This window comes from Furipterus horrens, unplaced genomic scaffold (assembly GCF_987537825.1).
Source record: "Furipterus horrens unplaced genomic scaffold, mFurHor1.1.pri manual_scaffold_2, whole genome shotgun sequence".
In the NCBI taxonomy this organism is placed as follows: domain Eukaryota; kingdom Metazoa; phylum Chordata; class Mammalia; order Chiroptera; family Furipteridae; genus Furipterus; species Furipterus horrens.
The window spans coordinates 99,289,775-99,307,914 of NW_028327172.1; the positions used below are offsets into that span (position 1 = coordinate 99,289,775).

The 18,140-nt window shown below is 35.2% G+C and overlaps 1 protein-coding gene across 20 annotated transcripts in view; it reads right to left on the minus strand.

The window, feature by feature from the left end:
• SEC31A (SEC31 homolog A, COPII component) overlaps positions 1-18,140 on the minus strand; it is a 96,570-nt gene that overhangs the window by 25,703 nt on the left and 52,727 nt on the right. For 7 of the 20 annotated variants that reach the window (XM_090266213.1, XM_090266210.1, XM_090266212.1 and 4 more), the window contains 9 exons: positions 15,482-15,557; positions 14,876-15,054; positions 13,088-13,214; positions 9,704-9,849; positions 8,261-8,434; positions 5,718-5,891; positions 3,332-3,424; positions 2,511-2,637; positions 449-787 (listed from right to left, as the gene is read on the minus strand). In XM_090266213.1, the coding sequence (XP_090122339.1) occupies positions 449-787; positions 2,511-2,637; positions 3,332-3,424; positions 5,718-5,891; positions 8,261-8,434; positions 9,704-9,849; positions 13,088-13,214; positions 14,876-15,054; positions 15,482-15,557 (1,435 nt within the window). The remainder of the gene's footprint in view (positions 1-448; positions 788-2,510; positions 2,638-3,331; positions 3,425-5,717; positions 5,892-8,260; positions 8,435-9,703; positions 9,850-13,087; positions 13,215-14,875; positions 15,055-15,481; positions 15,558-18,140) is intronic. The other 13 variants (XM_090266223.1, XM_090266221.1, XM_090266220.1 and 10 more) reach the window with 6 other exon arrangements.

Sequence of the window (18,140 nt, forward strand, 5' to 3'; positions counted from 1 at the left end):
TATCTCCGCAGTTTTCCAAATAAACATAATTAGAAAATTTGTACTAAATCATAAGACTGTACTGTTTAACCTCCATGAATGAATTTAAGACACGAGTAATTTTAAAAATGTAAACTTTGCAGTAAGAACAAAGAGCAGTTTTGCTCTAGTAAAGATATTAATGTCTATTAAATCTGGTTCCAACCAATTAATTTTTTACCACTTACTTGAAATTCAATGTAGATTGTACACTCTTACCTTTTTGAAGCTCTAAAGCCTTCCTCATTTAGTAACTAAGTTCATTATGGGAAAATCACCCCTTTAGAAATAGTTTTAGAATTTGTTATAAAAACTTAACACCTCACATTATCCAGTATTCAAATAGCTAGAAATAATTCCCCTCTTTCCGCCCATGTATTCATGAAAAAATAAATGAGGGAGCCAAACCAAATCCCTTTCAAGCTCAGACCTGTTCTTTGGGATGCAGGCAGCTCACTGGCAGCAGGCAGTGTACCTGTTGGTCCAGAAGGCAGTGCATAAGCTGAAGATGGTGGAGCTCCTGGTCCGCCATGCTGGAAGGATGCTCCAGAGGAAGGGGGTGGGGGGAAAGAAGCAGAAGGGCTGGAGGTAGGTGGAGAGACCTGGTGCTGTGCTGCATACATCTGAGAGTGACCAGAATAGGAAGGAGCAGAAGATATATAAGGGGTGTTAGGGTAAGTATTTGAAGCAGAATGAGCAACAGGCTGCTGAGGCTGATACGTTGCTGACCCCCCTGTTCCGAAGGAATACGGCTGGGCTGGTTGATAAGCTACACCAAGGAGAAGAAACAGAAATTTTCATTAGTTACAAGTTTATTCAGACAGCAACAGAAAATCAAAGTTATCATTCTTTGGAAATTGTTTTTATCATTCTTTTAACAATAACTTACAACCAACCATAAACACTTATAATACGCCATGCTTCTGACAACTCAGATGCCCTAAATACACTAAAAGTCATCGAATCCCATATTTGAAACTTGCCATCTCCAGATTGCTGTGGGCTATGAAAATCTTTGAAACATCATGTATATAAATGTCTAATCACTATGTTGTACACTTGAAACATAATATATTGTATATCAACTGTAACTGGGAAGTAAATTTAAAAAGTAAAATCAATTTTAAAAGACTAACTCTTACTGAGACTTCCTGTTCCCAAAAGACTGCAGTGACACCTACTAGACACCAGATGGAACCTTGGAGGAATCCACATGCTTCAGTTAAGGGGAGTTTGGTGGAAGCATAAGATCTCCCCTACCACAGGAATTGTAGCATGAGCACTATTATAATGAATCAAATGTCTTCTCCAACATTTAGTAAAATCATCAGCTACTCAAATTCTGAGTTTTAGTAGTTTCAAATAAATGGTCAACTCTCTATGATCCCTGACAAAACAATAACTATATATTTTATATTATACAGTTGGTTAGTAAGTAATCAGGTAGCAAACTAATAAATGCAATGACCTGAACTCAGAGTAGAGATCTTAATACCATCATATTCTGCATGACCAGAAGTAGGTATGAACCTCTACAGAGTGAACCCAGTAGAACTGCACTTGGTTCTATTCTGAAAGGCAGCACTTTCACACTGAGCACATGAATGAAAAGTTGTATCATATTTGTATTCACGCTAAGTACAAACACACACTTTAGCACAGAACATGCTCATTAAGGTTAGTTCTTATTAGGTAATGATCTCTTGTTTTTATAATAGTTGTTTAGTCATATAATTTTCCCCTTTGAGATTTTGCTCTTCATTTAAATTTTAGAACAGTGGTAATTATTTTACTTTCCAAGTGCAAATATTTCCTGAAAAAAAACAAAGCCACTGGTGGATATATGTCATTATTACACATTTGTCAAAATTCACAGAAGGTACAACACCAAGAGTGAACTCTAAAGTAGGAACTTTGGATGATAATGATCTGTCAGTGTGGGCTCAAAACTGAGGTGCAGGATGCCGACAGTGGGGGAGGTTTGTATATGGGGCAGGTGATATAACTTTCTGTACTTTCCATTCAATTTTGCTGTAAACAATTAAAACTGCTCTAAAAAAATAAAACTTATTTCTTAAAAAATAAAATAAGTGGAAAACAACGTATGTCCCTTAGAACCATATTTTCCAAAAATGATTTGTGTCATCTTGCCTGAAATAAGAGTATGTACCAAATAATTTCTAAAATTCTATTTTTTTTTAGACCAAATCATGGACTAATTGACTCTCTTTAATAGGTCTTAGTAAAGACTCAGGAACAGGAGCCAAGTGTTCTGAATGGCTGACAGAGAAACGGTTTGCTAGCATGTTGATTCAGGATGCTTCCTAAGGAAACCATGTTTCTCTATAGCAAGGACTTGGGCCCTACACACTTTGGTTCTTTCTTTTCTTGTTAAAACTGATTTGATCATGGCTTTGGAGCCTCAAAGTAACTAGTTACCAGATTAGATAAGACATGCTGCTGTAAAAGGACTTCAGGGTCATACTACTTACGCTGTGACTGTGGATAAGGAGGAACCTGGGTGTGCATGTGACCTGGAGATGTGGAAAGCTGAGCTCCGGCAACATTTGGGTTAATATTTCCATGCATTAAGAAACCTGGAGGTGGAGGATTTTCTCCCTAGGAAATGAGATTATTGTAAAAGAAGAATTACATTTGGAACCAAGAATTTACCCAATGGATTTATAATCTCCAAAATGGAATTCTATTAAAAAATACTTTATTATGTAAGAAACATTGCATTTTGCACATCCTATCTTCTTCAGAGCACATTTTCTGAGCAACGTATTCTGAGTGATTTAAAAATCAGACAGGTTCAAAGTAATAATTGCAATAAATAACTACAAATGCTAAAAGCCTCATAAAATAATGTCAATGAATGATATTTATAAGTCACCAGTATTGCTCTACTAAATTCCATCCACAATTCCACACTTTGAAAATGTAAGTTAAATGCCACAAGGGAAGGTTGCTTCTCTTCAATTTCTGCAATGCTTAAAAAAAGTAGAAAGAAAGAAAAAAAAAAAGAAAAAAAAAAAACTTCACTGAATCAGATTTAAACCACTGTTAGAACCTTAGTTGATATTTTTCTCACTCAAGTCAATTTAGAATTGCAAAGGAGGAGAGAGGGAGGGATAAAAAAAAATTAATTAATTGTGCTAAAAATTGCTTCTTGCATTCTAAAAGCATTCAAATGCAATAAGCAGGTGGAGAGATGGAGACAGGGAACCTGAGAAAGTGGGGTAGAGAATATATATCTATATATATTTAGGTGAGCAGAATTCTGCTCAAAGAGGAATAATGAAGGATATACCTGTGTGTCAGAGGGAGAGGCTGCAGGTGGATGACTGGGAAGGGCGGTAGGAGTTTTGTTACTCCAGGTAGTGACAGTAGGGGCAATTCTAACCTGAATTGAATAAAGAAACACCAATCACAGAAAATAAAAAATGAAAATGTTAAAAGAAGAAAAAAAAAAAAAAAACCCCAAAAGGCATTAACAGCCATATGCAAAGCGAAATGTTAAAGAGCAGCAAGACAGCATATTAGTCAGGCAATAGCTTTCAAGGTAGCTGGGATTTCAAAAGAAAAACACACATTCACAATAAAATAAGGGGAGGGAGACAGTAGAAAAAAATCAGTATGAAAACCTAAATCAAAGCGCAAAGAACAATGTCATTCAAGTGTCAAGAATAAGAAAGAAAAGCTAGGTCCTGTAAGTAGGGAAGGAAAGATAACATTCTGAGAAAAAAAGGTAACTGATTTATTTTGAAGCATTACTAGTATTCAAGCTACTATTAGTTCTGTAAACATATGGCTATGAGTTCTCTTTTCTAGATTTCATTAGAGCCACGAAAAATTAGTCCTATATGAGGCTTAGGATCATACAGAGAATATTAAAGAATATTCAGTCTAATCCCCACCCTATACCAATGAGAAAACCAAGGCCCTGAGATATGGTTTACTGAGGCCCATACAACTCACTGAGGGGGATGGGAGCTAGGAATGATTCCAGGCCTCCTGACTCCCAGGTCAGTGTCTGCTACACTATACCATGTTGCTTACCCTGAAGTCCAGAGGTCTTCCATTTTTTTAAAGCCATGAAAATCTTTTTTTGTCAAGTAAATCTTCATAAAAACTCCAATACGTAAACAATAGCAAGATGTGCTGATGAAATGAGAGTAGAACTCCTACAAACCTGGTCTTTTACCCCTTTACTCCTGCCTGTAAACATTCCTTTAAAACTACAAGCCACTGTCCTCATTCAGCATAGCATAAGCTTTAATGAAGAAAATCACTGCTAATTTATGACTGAATTTGCCTTTTTCTTAAAGCGTGAGACTGGTAAATCAAAGTAAAACAAAAGTCTTTTGATGTTTTATGTTTTCCCAGAAAGACAGATAAACCCAAAGACACAAAGAGTAAATGCTCTCTTCTTCCAACGTAGGGAATGCCTACTACTTCAGTATCCTGAGAAACAGTGTGGTCCAATTCACGGTGCTTGGGAATTCTAGCCCTGAACTGTCAATTAATTAGCCACACGATGCTGAAAAATTTGACTTCTACATGTTAAAACTGGTTGGTTGCTTGACCCTCTCCACCTCTTAGTTTTCCCAGCCATCACCTGATTTGCCCTACCTATGTCATACGCTTTTCAAGTGTAGTTTAATCTCCACAAGAGTTGGGAATTTAATCTGTTGTGCTTACCCATATACTCCTAAATGTAGAATAAAGACAGGCAGTCACAGTAGGCTCTCAATAAACATTTGTCAAATGAAAAAACAAAACTGTTAAAACAGAGAGTACTGTAGATAGTTCTATTCCAAAGTAATCTATCCTGATTAAGTACTAACCAAAAGTACAATAATCCAAAAAGCATGATTTGATTTTTTTCTTTTTAGTTTTCATTTTATATTTACTTTGCTACAATGAAATGTAAGAAAGACAATGTCAATTTGTTCTATTTTAAAATGGGGACAGTATCTGTTAACTTTGTTTTCAATCAAGACTATTTATTACTTAGAAAAAATACAGTATACTTTTCCTTTAAGGACATGAATGTTATCTGATGGTCTAGAAATATGTCTCTACATGAAATAGTAAAACACAACAAGGGCCACATTTTTTGACACTAACGCTTGGTGATTTTAATTTAATAAATAAATGAAACATATTAATCATATTCATATCCCTGTGACTTACAACTTCATAAATTGCTGGTCACTCACCTTCCTCCAAAAAGTGTGTATTCTCAATATTTTTATATTGTGCTGATACAGAAGACACAGTAAACCTACACTAATGATTTAGAAAAGAATACTCAAAAAAAAACTTTTATAAAAATATTTCATATGATTAACTAAAAAAATTATTGCCACCACTTTACTTACAGTTTGTCAGATGAATCAAATTGTAGACTTTTCAAGAACAGATGTACATGTGTAAGAAAAGTTTGAGTGATGGAGAAATAAGAAATCTCCCTGGAGAGCTTAATTTGTATCTAAAATATGATCTATTAGATTAGATTAAAGGGATAATTTTTAAAAACATCTTAAATAACACTTAGAAGAATATAAAGAATATAACTACTGAAACAATACCTTGTCTAGTTTTATCATAGCAGATAAGGTTTCTTACCCAACAAACTAAAATCACCAGTTTGAACAGAAATACATAAAACTACTCTGGACCATATCACTCACATGAGGATAGTATTGTTGAGCTGGAACTCTTGGCATCTGTATGTGGCCAGCAATTGGCCCAGGCCTGCCCTTGGGCAGCTGCTGCCTCTCATAAGGTACTTTAGGTGATTCCTGTCCTGGTACAGACTCTCCTTGTGCTCTACAAAGTCTGTCACGAAGCTGCACAATATTTGGCTATAAGAAGCAATGGAAGAAAACAATGCAAATTGTTAAGAGTTCACCCAAGTATATGACAGCATGTTAATTTTCTTATAGTAAGCTTGATCATTCATATATTTTTGTTCATATGCTACATATTCTACAATAGACCTTAGCACATCGGGTTCTGACATCATGGTTTTTAATACTCAAGACTGATACCAAAGGTCCATAATCTACAGTGTAACTTGTAATTTAACTGAGGCAGTGATTTGAACTATGCCTACCACATGGTAGCATGCAAGATCAACCTCACTTCTAATCACTCACTGCTCCTTTGTTGTTTTCTTGCAGTTGAGTAATGCTCACAAATCACAAAAGTAGTTAAAAAATATAACTTTGTTTCTTTGTAGGGAATAAAAGGTCCCCAAAGAGAATCAACTGCTAAAGATGGTGATGAAAGAAAATAGTGATCTGAGAAAGAGGCAAAAATTAATTTAAAAAGATATCTGAAATAAGAGAGTAAGATGTAAAACTCAGAAGCTTATACAGATTATATCTATACAGTATGAGCTGACTATATACATGCTCTATATTAACAACAAAAAAAGCAATGCTGAAATGTTTCAGCAAAAATTCATTTTAATACCTTTAAAAATAATATATTTCTATAAATTCATATCATTTAAACATCAGAGGTATTCATTATTGTCTTTTATGGAGGATAATTGTATACTATAATGATATCACAAAGTCTCAGAAAATATTAAGGGTCTACTGAGACACATAAGAGGAAGTAACATCAAAATGATGATATTTAATAAAAACAATTTTTTTTAAATGATTATATTTGCGCCCTGACCAGCATGGCTCAGTTGATTGCTCCCATGGAGCAAAGGGTCGCCAGTTCAATTCCTAGTCAGGGCACATGCCTGCGTTGCAGGTTAGTCCCCAGTTAGGGCACAAGAGGCAACCGACTGATGTTTCTCTCATATGTTGATGTTTCTCTCCCTTTTTCCCTTCCTTCCCCTCTCTCTAAAAATAAATAAGTAAAAAAATTTTTTATTATGATATTTGCATAAGGAATGTTATTTAAAAATCCAAAGAAAATCATAAAGAATAATGTGTAGAAAAAGTATGTAGTTATAAATGGTATTGAAAAGAGAGTTTAATTTTAAGGCTAGGAGATCTAAAGATCTTAGATTAAGTTAGTCTTAAAATTTTAAAAAGAGTCTTATATATCAATAAAAATGAGACTTTATTAAGTAAAAAGTCATATAAAACTATTAAGCCAAAGTCATTGTAAAGTCTAAGTTTCTATTCTACACAATATTCTTATTAATAATTTAGAAAGATATGAGTTGTCTCCTCATATATACATGTAAGTATATATAAAACCAACTGAAGAGTTATACTTCCACAGTCCTGGAACACAAATGTGTTTTTATTCAATGAAATTAATAATTCACAAGAACAGACAAAATACTGAAAACAATTTTAACTAAAAAAAATCCATAAGAACAGAATAAAGTTCACAATAAAAAGTATAGAAATAAAATACCTGCAAGGCTCTAAAAAAGCTCTATCAGACACACAGCACAGATATAAATACCCTGCTTGTGGAAAACTTTCTTCAAACCCCACCTTGACTCCCACCTGTGCCCCATTATGGGTTTTAGGTTTCCATCTTCTGTGGTCCCACAGCACTACAACCTCTATCACAGCACTCTGCTCTTGTGGAATCCTATCTTTATTCATCTATGGTCATTCTGTGTTTGGAAACGCCCTCAAGGAAAGAGTCTAGGCATTCTTGCCTATCACTGTATACTCAGTCATTGAACTGAATTAAAACCAATAACATGAAAAACTCTGCGTTTTACTGCACACAAAATAAGAAACTAAATTAGGAATACAGTGTAGTTCTCTCTGCCTTGATTACTCTAAAAATAAACGTGTCCATAGATTGTATCAGACTGAAATGGTATACAGAATGAACTTCTTCCCAAATATTTGAGATGGAACTTGTGGGAATTTTGAAATTGCAACCCACCAGTCTGATTAGAACTTTTCAACATAGAAGATTCCTACAAAGGCCCTTGTACACAGAAGTAGCATCTGGCTTAAGAAACAAAGTTAGTCCTTTTCCCATTTATTTCCTCAAATACTATGACCCTCTGCACAAAGTACTCTTATCATATTACAACAGCAGACTATCTCTTTGGCACAGCTTGGGTGCTCCTAAAATGATCCTTGAAGAATTGTCAGACTTATGTAGTCAGGTGACAGAAGTTCAACCGCTTCAAAACATTCCACCTACTAGTATGTTCACATTTAATACCGAGTGCTATCTACTAGACTCACCTTACTCATATATTAAAAGAAGAAAAATGACCAATTCTAATTACCTGGTTGGTGCTTTCCGGAAGAAAAGCCAAGGCTGCAGCAATACTGCCCTGAGCTGCCAACAAATTGGCATATTGACTCATCTTCTCAGCCAAGAGAACTCCTACAGTATTACTGTCCATGGTTTGGGTGAGTTGTACAGCTTTTCGTAGGATGACAACTTTCTCAATCAGATCCTAAGTGAGAAAAAGAAAGAAGAGTCAAGGAGAAAGACAAAGATATCAAGATGTGTATGAGAGGAAACAGGAGAAGATGAAGAATTACTAAGATTTCCAAACCTACGAAAAGAACAGTATCTATTATCAACTTTCTTAGAAAGGTCTGGAAGGGTTTACCACCATTTAGGTAACTGAAAAAGTAAGAAGGAAGAAGTTCTCTCACTCATGAATAGGCACAGGTTACCACATTCTTCTAAACATCCTTAAACTGCCAGATATTTGTGAGCTAAAATAGGCAAAAATCCAAAGTACAAGTGATAGGCTGATGTCCGAAGGCAGAAAATTGGGTTCCAGCAAGTATAGGAGAAACTATCAGTGAAAACATCATACTACCTATATTATAAAAATAGTACTATCACAAGGTGACCTACAAAGAGAATTACTATTTCAACCCAAAGTTTCTCATATTGTTCTTCAACACCAATTCTTTCAACAATGAGGAGCTATGCTTCATGTACAAAGCACAGGAACGTCCTACCTACTGTCCTTTATAAATATACAACACCAGAACAGTGAAACAAGTGTATTTTCTCTGAGAAGCACATAGAAAAAAAACCTGGATTTTCTACCAGATTTTCAGTTTCAACAGAGTAATCTTTAAAGCAACAAACCTCCTGAGAAAAACCTCTTTTTCCAGAAAAAAAAGAAAAAAGAAAAGAAATATCAGACTGAAATATCATGAGACTTTGCTGATTAAATGCTTAGGGTAAAAAATTTAAACTTATAAATTACTCAGTGCCTGAGAATAATTTTTTACTTCCTCACTGGTCCATGTATTAGTGCTACATGGGAATACACTGACCTCCTACTTTCATTCCCCATGAAGATTCTCTATTGGTACTAGGAATGCCTCCCATTTGTTACCCCACATTGCTTATTTCTTTGCCCAAAGCAGACAGGATCACTGGAGGAAGAGAGAAGATCATGGGGAAAAAGAGGTAAAGCAAGGGCTGTTTTCATGCTCTTGCCACCTACTTCTCCCACTAAAGTACTATATCACAACCTTGCTTTTACAAACAATTGTGACCCCATTAAATTATTCCACCATCTCAAACTTTGTCCATCCAAATGCAGCAATAAATATACATAATTATCCAGCAAAAGAACTTCTAAACTGTAAATAACTAAGGGTGAAAGCAAGAAACTAGAAAAAAAATCAATGTCCAGACTATAAGTAGAGTAAAAGACAACTAAAAAGGAAGTACCCTTTGTTTCAAAGATACTAACCTGAAGTGACAAAGGGTTGCTTCCATCTTGAGCTTTAGTCCAACATGCAACTAACTTCTCTACATTCCCTGCACAAATATAGCAGAGACATGCTTGAGTCTGCAGGAGGCTATCACCTTCACTTTCAAGCCTGGTTCCCAAAAGATCTACAGATCAAACGAAAAATGAAATAAGATTATATCCAATGCAATTTGTATATGAGATTATGAGCAGCCCAATAACATTTTCAGAAATACGTATAAACTTCACAACCAGTGAGAAGGTAGAAACAAAATCACTGTGCCATGTAAATGCTCAGTAAATATTTATTTGTCAAATGAATGAAAGTGTGACAAACTGAATATAATAAATGACTTCAAAGATTCTATGCCTAGCTATAGAATGGATTTATATTAATTATGTTAGAAAAATAATAAATGGAAACAATATTTGTACACAAAAATCCTAATCATTTAACTCCATTTTATCACATCAGATGCTTTTGTAAGCAGTGGTCTAAAATATGGCACAACTGAAATAAACACCAATGATAGCTACAATTACTATAACTTATTTATAATAATAAAGTTAATATCTTAATTTTCATATCCTCATAACATTTCAAGCTGGCAAATTACTGTTCCTTTTATATTAAGCAACTGAAGTTTCCGTTCTTACAAATAAATATTATTTCTTAGTCACCAGTTTAGTCATGGCCTTCAATGTAATTTCTACTGAAATGTTCTAATTATTAAACTTATTTTGAAGATTTTATTTATTTATTTTTAGAATGAGGGGAAGGGAGTGAGAAAGAGAGGGAGAGAAACATTCATGTGTGAGAGAAACATCAATCAGTTGCCTCTTGCACGCCCCCAGCTGGGAACCTGGCCCACAATCCAGGCATGTGCCCTGACCTAGTTTCAAACCAGGAACCTTTCAGTTTACGGGATGACATGAAACCCACTAAGCCACCCCAGTCAGGGCTATAATTATTGATTTTTTGAAGCTAACATTTATTAAATGAGAGCTTATTATGTGCCATTTTACATAAGAATAGACCAAGGCTTAGAAAGCGGTTTTGACTAAGTTGTACAGCTAGTAAGTGGCAGAGACAAGATTCCAAGTCCCGCCTGTATGAAATCAAAATCATTAAACAGTATTATTAAAAATAATAACTAGATATGGAGAAGTAATGTAGCTAATAATTCTGGAAAAAACATTCAAACGAGAACTTTTTCTTATTTGTGACTGGTAGGTTTATGAAAAATTTTTTTCCTCCAAGATCACATAATTTTTAAAAATCATACATAAATATAGTTTCAAGAGGCTAAACTAAACACACGTTTGTGATTTAGGAATTTCTATTTTTTTAAAAATATATTTTATTGATCATGCTGTTACAGTCGTCCCAGTTTTCCCCTTTTGTCTCCCTTCACCCAGTTCTTCGGCTTCTCCATTTCCTATACTGTTCTTAACATCCCCCCGTCTATTTTGTATCTACCAATTATGCTTCTTAATCCCTGTACTTTTGTCCTCCATTCTCCCTCATCCCCCTCCCAACTGATAACCCTCCAAGTGATCTCTATATCTATGATTCTGTTCCTGGTCTGCTTGTTTGTTTAGTTTGTTTTTTTATATTCAATTGTTGATAGTGAATTTATTGCGATTTTAATGTTCACAGTTTTAATCTTCCTTTTCTTATATAATTCCCTTTAGCATTTCATGTAATAATGGCTTGGTGATGATGAACTCCTTTAGCTTTACCTTGTCTGGGAAGCATTTCATCTGTCTTTCCATTCTAAATGATAGCTTTGCTGGATGGAGTAATCTTGGTTGTAAGTCCTTGCTTTTCATCACTTTGAATACTTCTTGCCATCCCCTTCTTGCCTGCAAACTTTTTCTTTTGATAAATCAGCTGACACTCTTATGGGAATTCCTTTGTAGGTAACTCTCTTTTCTCTTGCTTTTAAGATTCTCTCTTTACCTTTAACCTCTGACATTTTAATTATGATGTGTCTTGGTGTGATCCTCTTTGGGTCCATCTTGTTTGGGACTCTCAGGGCTTTCTAGACTTGCATGTCTATTTCCTTCACCAAATTAAGGAATTTTTCTTTTATTATTTTCTCACATAAGTTTTCAATTTCCTGCTCTTCCACCTCTCCTTCTGGCATGCCTATGATTCGGATGTTGGTACGTTTGGAGATATTCCAGAGGCTCATTAACCTATCCTCATTTAAAAAAATATTTTCTTCTTGCTGTTCTGACTGAATGCATTTTTCTTCCTTTTGTTCCAAATCACTGATTTGATTCTTGGCTTCATCCCCCCTGCTGTTGGTTCCCTGATGATTTTTCTTTATTTCATTTAATGTAACCTTCACTTCTGCCTGGGTCTTCTTTATGCTGTTGAAGTATCCAACGAGTTCCTTGAGCATCCTAATAACCAGTGTTTTAAACTCTTCATCTGCTTATCTCCATTTCATTTAGTTATTTTTCTGAAGTTTTGATCTGTTCTTTCATATGGGCCATGTTTCTTTGTCTCATTTTAGCAGCGTCCCTGTGTTTATTTCTGTGTATTAGGTAGAGCTGCTTTGACTCCCTGTCTTAGCTGCATGGTTTATTGTAGAAAACGGCACCTGTATATTGTATCGTATGGAGCCTTAGGTAATTGCTGCAGGGTGGGACAACCTGTGTCTTCACTCTGTGGCGCTGTGTAGGAGAGGGCTCAGAGAAGGGACAATGCTGCTGCCTCACCTCTGGAGTTTTGCCGAGGCAGAAGCTGTTTCCCTACACTTGCCCTGTTGCCAGTCACTTCAGTTTCTTCCCATATGCCATTGGTGCCCTTCCAGCTGTTGCCCTGGTTCTGAATCTCAGAGGGGATGAGTCTGCATAAGACCTAGGTTGGTTGCAGGACCTTTAAGAGGAGTCTCCTGAGAATCCAACAGTTTCTTCGGCTGTCCCCATCTCCATTGGTTTTTACAGCCAGAGTAATGGGGACTTATCTTCCTGGCATTGGAACCCAGGGCTGAGTGGTCTTGTATGGGGCTGGTGTCGCTCACTCCCAAGGTATGCCTCCCAATTTTTAACTATCACATGTGGATGTGGGACCTCCTGTTCCACATCTCCGCACCATTCCACCTGTATCTGTGATTCCGTCCTTCCTATCCTTCTGGATGAATGTGGCTTCTTTAAATCCTTGGTTGTCAGACTTCCATACAGCTCAATTTTCTGACAATTCCGGATATTTGTGTTGTAGTCTAGCTGTAATTTTTGCTCTAGTTGTGCACAGAGATGAGGTGTGTTTACCTACACCTCCATCTTGACCAGATCGAAAATTTCTAATAATACATGTCAATTTTATTTACAACATAGCATACCACATACATGATATAAAGTTCATTTTCTTACCACAAAGGGCTGAAAATTCATCAGGCTTAGCGTAAGTCAATACTGCAGCTAAAGCCTCTCTCCAATTTTTAAGGTCACAAGACTCAACAATCTCTTTCCAGTTCTTCATCACCACTGCAGTAATTAGCTTAGGAAAGGAAAAGAAAAGGAAAATTAAAAACCTTTGGTATATTAATAAAAATTAACTCTAGCTAATCAACCATATATTTCAAAAACTAGTATTATTCATAGTATTTCATGTAGAATAAAGCAGAAGCAAAGTGAAATATATCCTTCAACCAACTGACATAGAGTATGGTATTATTTTTCCTTAAAAAATAAAAAAGATCACACAAACATACTTTATAGAATTCTGAAAAGAAAAAGTATATAGTGTTATCAAAATGTTTAACAGGAAGTCATAACCTGGTCTGATGGATCAAGAAAAACTTTCTGAGCATACAGACAGTTGATATGAAGTCAGAATTAACTTTGTCAAGAAGGAGAAAAAAAAAAAAAATTCCAGGCCAAGGGAACACTAAGTGCAAGTCCCAAGAGAGAAAGGCACATGGAACATGTGATGAACTGAAAGGTAGCCAGTGTGGCTAAAAGATAACAGGGGAGAAAGTGACAAGAGACAAGGCTGAGGAGACTGATGGCAACCAGTGCTAAAAGGACTGAACCCTGGGACAACTTTTATTAAAAGAATTTTAATACCATCAAGCAGTGGCTTAAAAATGTTTAGACCCTCTTAACCAGAAATTCCTTTCCTAGGACTATCATCTCATTAAATAATTAGAAATTCTCACTGATCTTTAGGCATAACAAGGATATTTATCACTAACTTGCCAGTAGTAGAAGAATATCAGAAACTACCTAAACACCCCAAATAAGGGAAAAATATATCCTTGCTATATAATACTATAGACCAATTAAAAATTTTTGTAAGAATCTTTAATAATATGGGAAAGTGTTTGTGACAATATCTATAAGCAAAATCACACACATATACATATATATGGTCCTGACTCTGTTTTCAAAAGTTCTACAAATACATAGAAAGAGATATGAAAAATTAGAATCAATCTGAGATTGAAAGATACCAATCTGATAGGAGAATTAGAGGGTGTTAAATTTTTATCTTTAAAATGGTCTAGTCCTGCCCAGTGTGGTTCATTTGGTTGGAACACTGTACAGTACACTAATAGACTGTGGGTTTGATTCCTAATCAGGGCACATACTAGGCTGTGGGTTTGATTTCCAGTTGAGGAGCCTATGAGGTAGCCAACTTATATTATTCTCTACTACTTCCTCTTTCTAAAAGCAGTGAAAAGATGTCCTTGGGTAAGGATAAGAAAAAATTTCTATATTGTATCTTTTCTACAATAAAAGAACGTGTAAAGTATTATTCATTTTAAAAATTCTATATGCAAAAAACAATTGCCTGGCCAGATAACTCATTTTGTCAGAGCATTGTCCCTATATGCCATGGTTTATCACCGGTTTGATCACCAGTCAGGCACATACAGGAATGAACTAATAAATGCATCAATAAGCAGAACATCAAATTGATGTTTCTCTTCCTTCTTCTCTCTCTCTCTCTAAAGTCAATAAATAAATAAAAAATTTTTAAAGAACAAAAATTGGAATAATCATGCCAAACTATCGACAATAACTATTTCTGGGTCAAGAAATTATGGATGGGTTTTGTTGTTTACTGTTTTCTGCATTTCAATCATCTTTAATAAGACTGTATTGCTTTTATAATCAGATAAAAGTTATTGTTTATCTATTTTTAAAATAACATACCCTGGTAATTTTGCTTTGGGATTTTGCAAAGTATTTTTTCTGAGTTCGAGCCAAGAGTTCTTGTCCACCTGCTATGGCCAATATTATGGCATCAGCCATGCGGTTATCATGTAAACAAAGGTCAACAGCACTCTCAAAGTTACCCGTCAACAAAGCCTGAGTAATTAAACCATCGATATCTGCAATGAAGAAATAAAACACCCAAGTTAAATAATTTTTTGTTACAAGAAAAAAATACTACACATATCAATTTTTACATGCAAACACAAAGGAGAAAAAAATTCTAATTTCTGAATATTACTGGTGATTAATTTTTAACACAAGTTGTTGAGATCTGTGGAAATATACCAACAGCATGTAAGTAAAATCAGGTATGATAATTTTCCAGAGTGCTTAAACTGGAATAATAAAGATCATACAGTTTCTACCACATAAGTGCGAGAATATTGCACCATTCCTAAGGCACTAATTACATATACTAAATGATAACTGAATTCTTCTTAACCCTCTACCACCTTCGGCAAAATATTTCTAACTTAAACTTAAGAACTATATGCTTTCAAATGGTTTAAAAAAATCAGAAGTAAAAAACCAACAGGTTCTTACCTCCACTGATGGAGATATTAAATGGTCCTCCAGTTGAAGGTAAAAATTCAAATTCTTGTTTTTCCTCTTTGATGTGCTAAAGAGATGAAAGGGCAACAATTTAGTAGAATGACACTGTGGAATAATTTACTAGCAAAACAAAATTTATATATGATTTTTCACCTACTGAAGGGATAAAATGTCAAGTTATTCTAGAAAGTGCTCAGATCCAAGTATACACTTAAGATCTACAACTTCCCTAAGGATTAACTCCTATTATACAATCATAAATAAAAGCCAAGATTATCAGAAGTAAGGTTAAATAAACTGAAGTATACATATGCATTATTGGTAGCTCACAGGTTATTGAAACTGAACAATCGTAGTTTTCTTAGATACCTCAAGTAAGAGTAGCTTGAAACATGCAATATGAAAAAAAAATCCTTAGTGTCCTTATGTAAATGCAATATAAACAGATTGTTTATGAATATACCACAATTTTAGATTTTGTGTCCTCTTGAATTAGTCATACCCAGAACAGATTATCTGGTAAAAATATATACAGTTCTGATATATATTTCTGAGACTATGTTTTAACACTGAGTAAATATAAATTCAGTATTTTTTTAGGAGAAAAGAAGTATAATGGAGGCATATATGCCTTCTCTTTTATGCATAAAAATTCAAAAGAAAACAAAAGATAAAATATATCAGTCCTGACCAGTGTGGCTCAGTTGGTTGGACATCCTTCCGCAGAGCAAGAAGTTACCAGTTCGATTCTCCTCAGGGCATGTGCCTGGATTGCAGTTTGATCCCCAGCTGGGGCACATATGAGAGGCAGATGATTGATGTTTCTCTTTCACATTGATGTTTTTCTCCTTTTCCTTCTCCCTCCCTTCCCCTCTCTCTAAAAATAAATAAAACCTTTAAAATTTTAAAAAATATATATGAAAGAGATTACCAAGAAAATTTTAAAGAAAAGCATGGCTGTCTTGTGTGAGATAAAAGACCTATCTTCTGCACTTTTGTTATCTACACATCTGAATGTAAAGTAGGGGCATTTTTGGACTCCACAATTTTAGTGTAGAGCACAGCATAATATGATATGTAAATAATGCTTAATTATAGTTAATATGGACTATTACAGGAAAATACCTACATCCTTAAATCTTTTCCCAACTAAAAAGCATTTAGAATTTAAAAACTCAAAATATCAAAACTTAAGTAATTTACATTTTAAGAAATAAATCAGATACTGATCTGATTATACTCACTAACAAACTTACCAAAAGAATCTCTTCTTTCTTTAAACTCAACTTTTCAGATTTGCTTTCTAAAAACAATTGATAAACCTTTATTTATGAACTTCTGAAATACACATAAGGCCAAGAAATGCACATTACATGATGAGTATTTTTAATGTATAATGGACTATGTTTGATAAACAAATAGCATCATTAAAGTAAAGGGGGAGATTTTATCTCCTTAAACAAAATTTTTCCAAATACTCTGAAATTACACACTGGTGACTCATCGTCGTCGGCAGCCGTCCGTCTCGAGAGACGATGGTGTAGCTTCTTAAGAGTCTATCTGCACCGCCGAGAATGGCTGTGCAGTCCGACTCGGGAGTGACATGGTATCTGTCTCCTCCCGTGTTGAATCGACATCTTGCGATGACGCTGAAGCTACAGAGCCTGGGCAGGGTAATATGGAGGGTCTGCTGTTGCCCATGCAGCAGACCCCCCCCTCTCTTCGCAGCTGAAGGATCCAAGGGAAAGACGGAGTCGATACAGCTTGGGTTCAGGTGCGCCGCAGGAGTTGCCGGTGTTGACTACAACGTCAAACCGCCTTAGGGACTCCGGCTCCGGATTTTCTGTCGGGGTTTACTCCCTTAGCCTTTCCCCTAAAGAGGTATGCCGCAAGGCAGCGGAGGTTTTTTGGAGTCAGAGTTTTCCTTCTCTGATGTCCCCTGACTTTGTTAAATATGTATTATTTCCAAATGACTTTCTATCTGATAATACATAGTTAATCTAGTTGTACATACATGAAGGAACATTTCTTTAAAAAAAAATTTTTTACTTATTTATTTTTAGAGAAAGGGGAAGGGAGGGAGGAAAAGGAGAGAAACATCGATCTGTTGCCTCCCACAGGAGCCCAACCAAAAATAGAACCTGCAACCCAGGCATGTACCCTGACTGGGAATCAAACCGGCAACCCTTCACTTTACAGGACAACATCCAACCAACTGGGCCACACTGGTCAGGGCTGAAAGTATATTTTTTTAATGTATCCTACTATTTTGTCTTGGTATTCTCAAAATTAGTTCAAATTTTTTGTTTAGATTTTACCCATATCCTTTATTCTCAAGTTAAATAAATGCTAGAAGACCGACTTCCAAGAAAGATGTTAATGATGATGATATTCCCGTATCACAAAGAACAATGAAAAAGTCAAAGGTGAGATGAGAAAAAGGACTTGTTGATTAATTTTCCAAGATAATATATAATTAAAAAGCAAGAAAAGTAATTACAGAATTTTGTTAGTGGTTAAAAAAAAGAAAAAAAATTAAAAGCAAAGAAATTAATGGTGCAACCTGTGTTCAAGGACTCATTTAGTTGTAAAAATTTTCAAATACAACTCAGAATATGTTTATAATAATCGTGACAGTTTATTTAGTGAA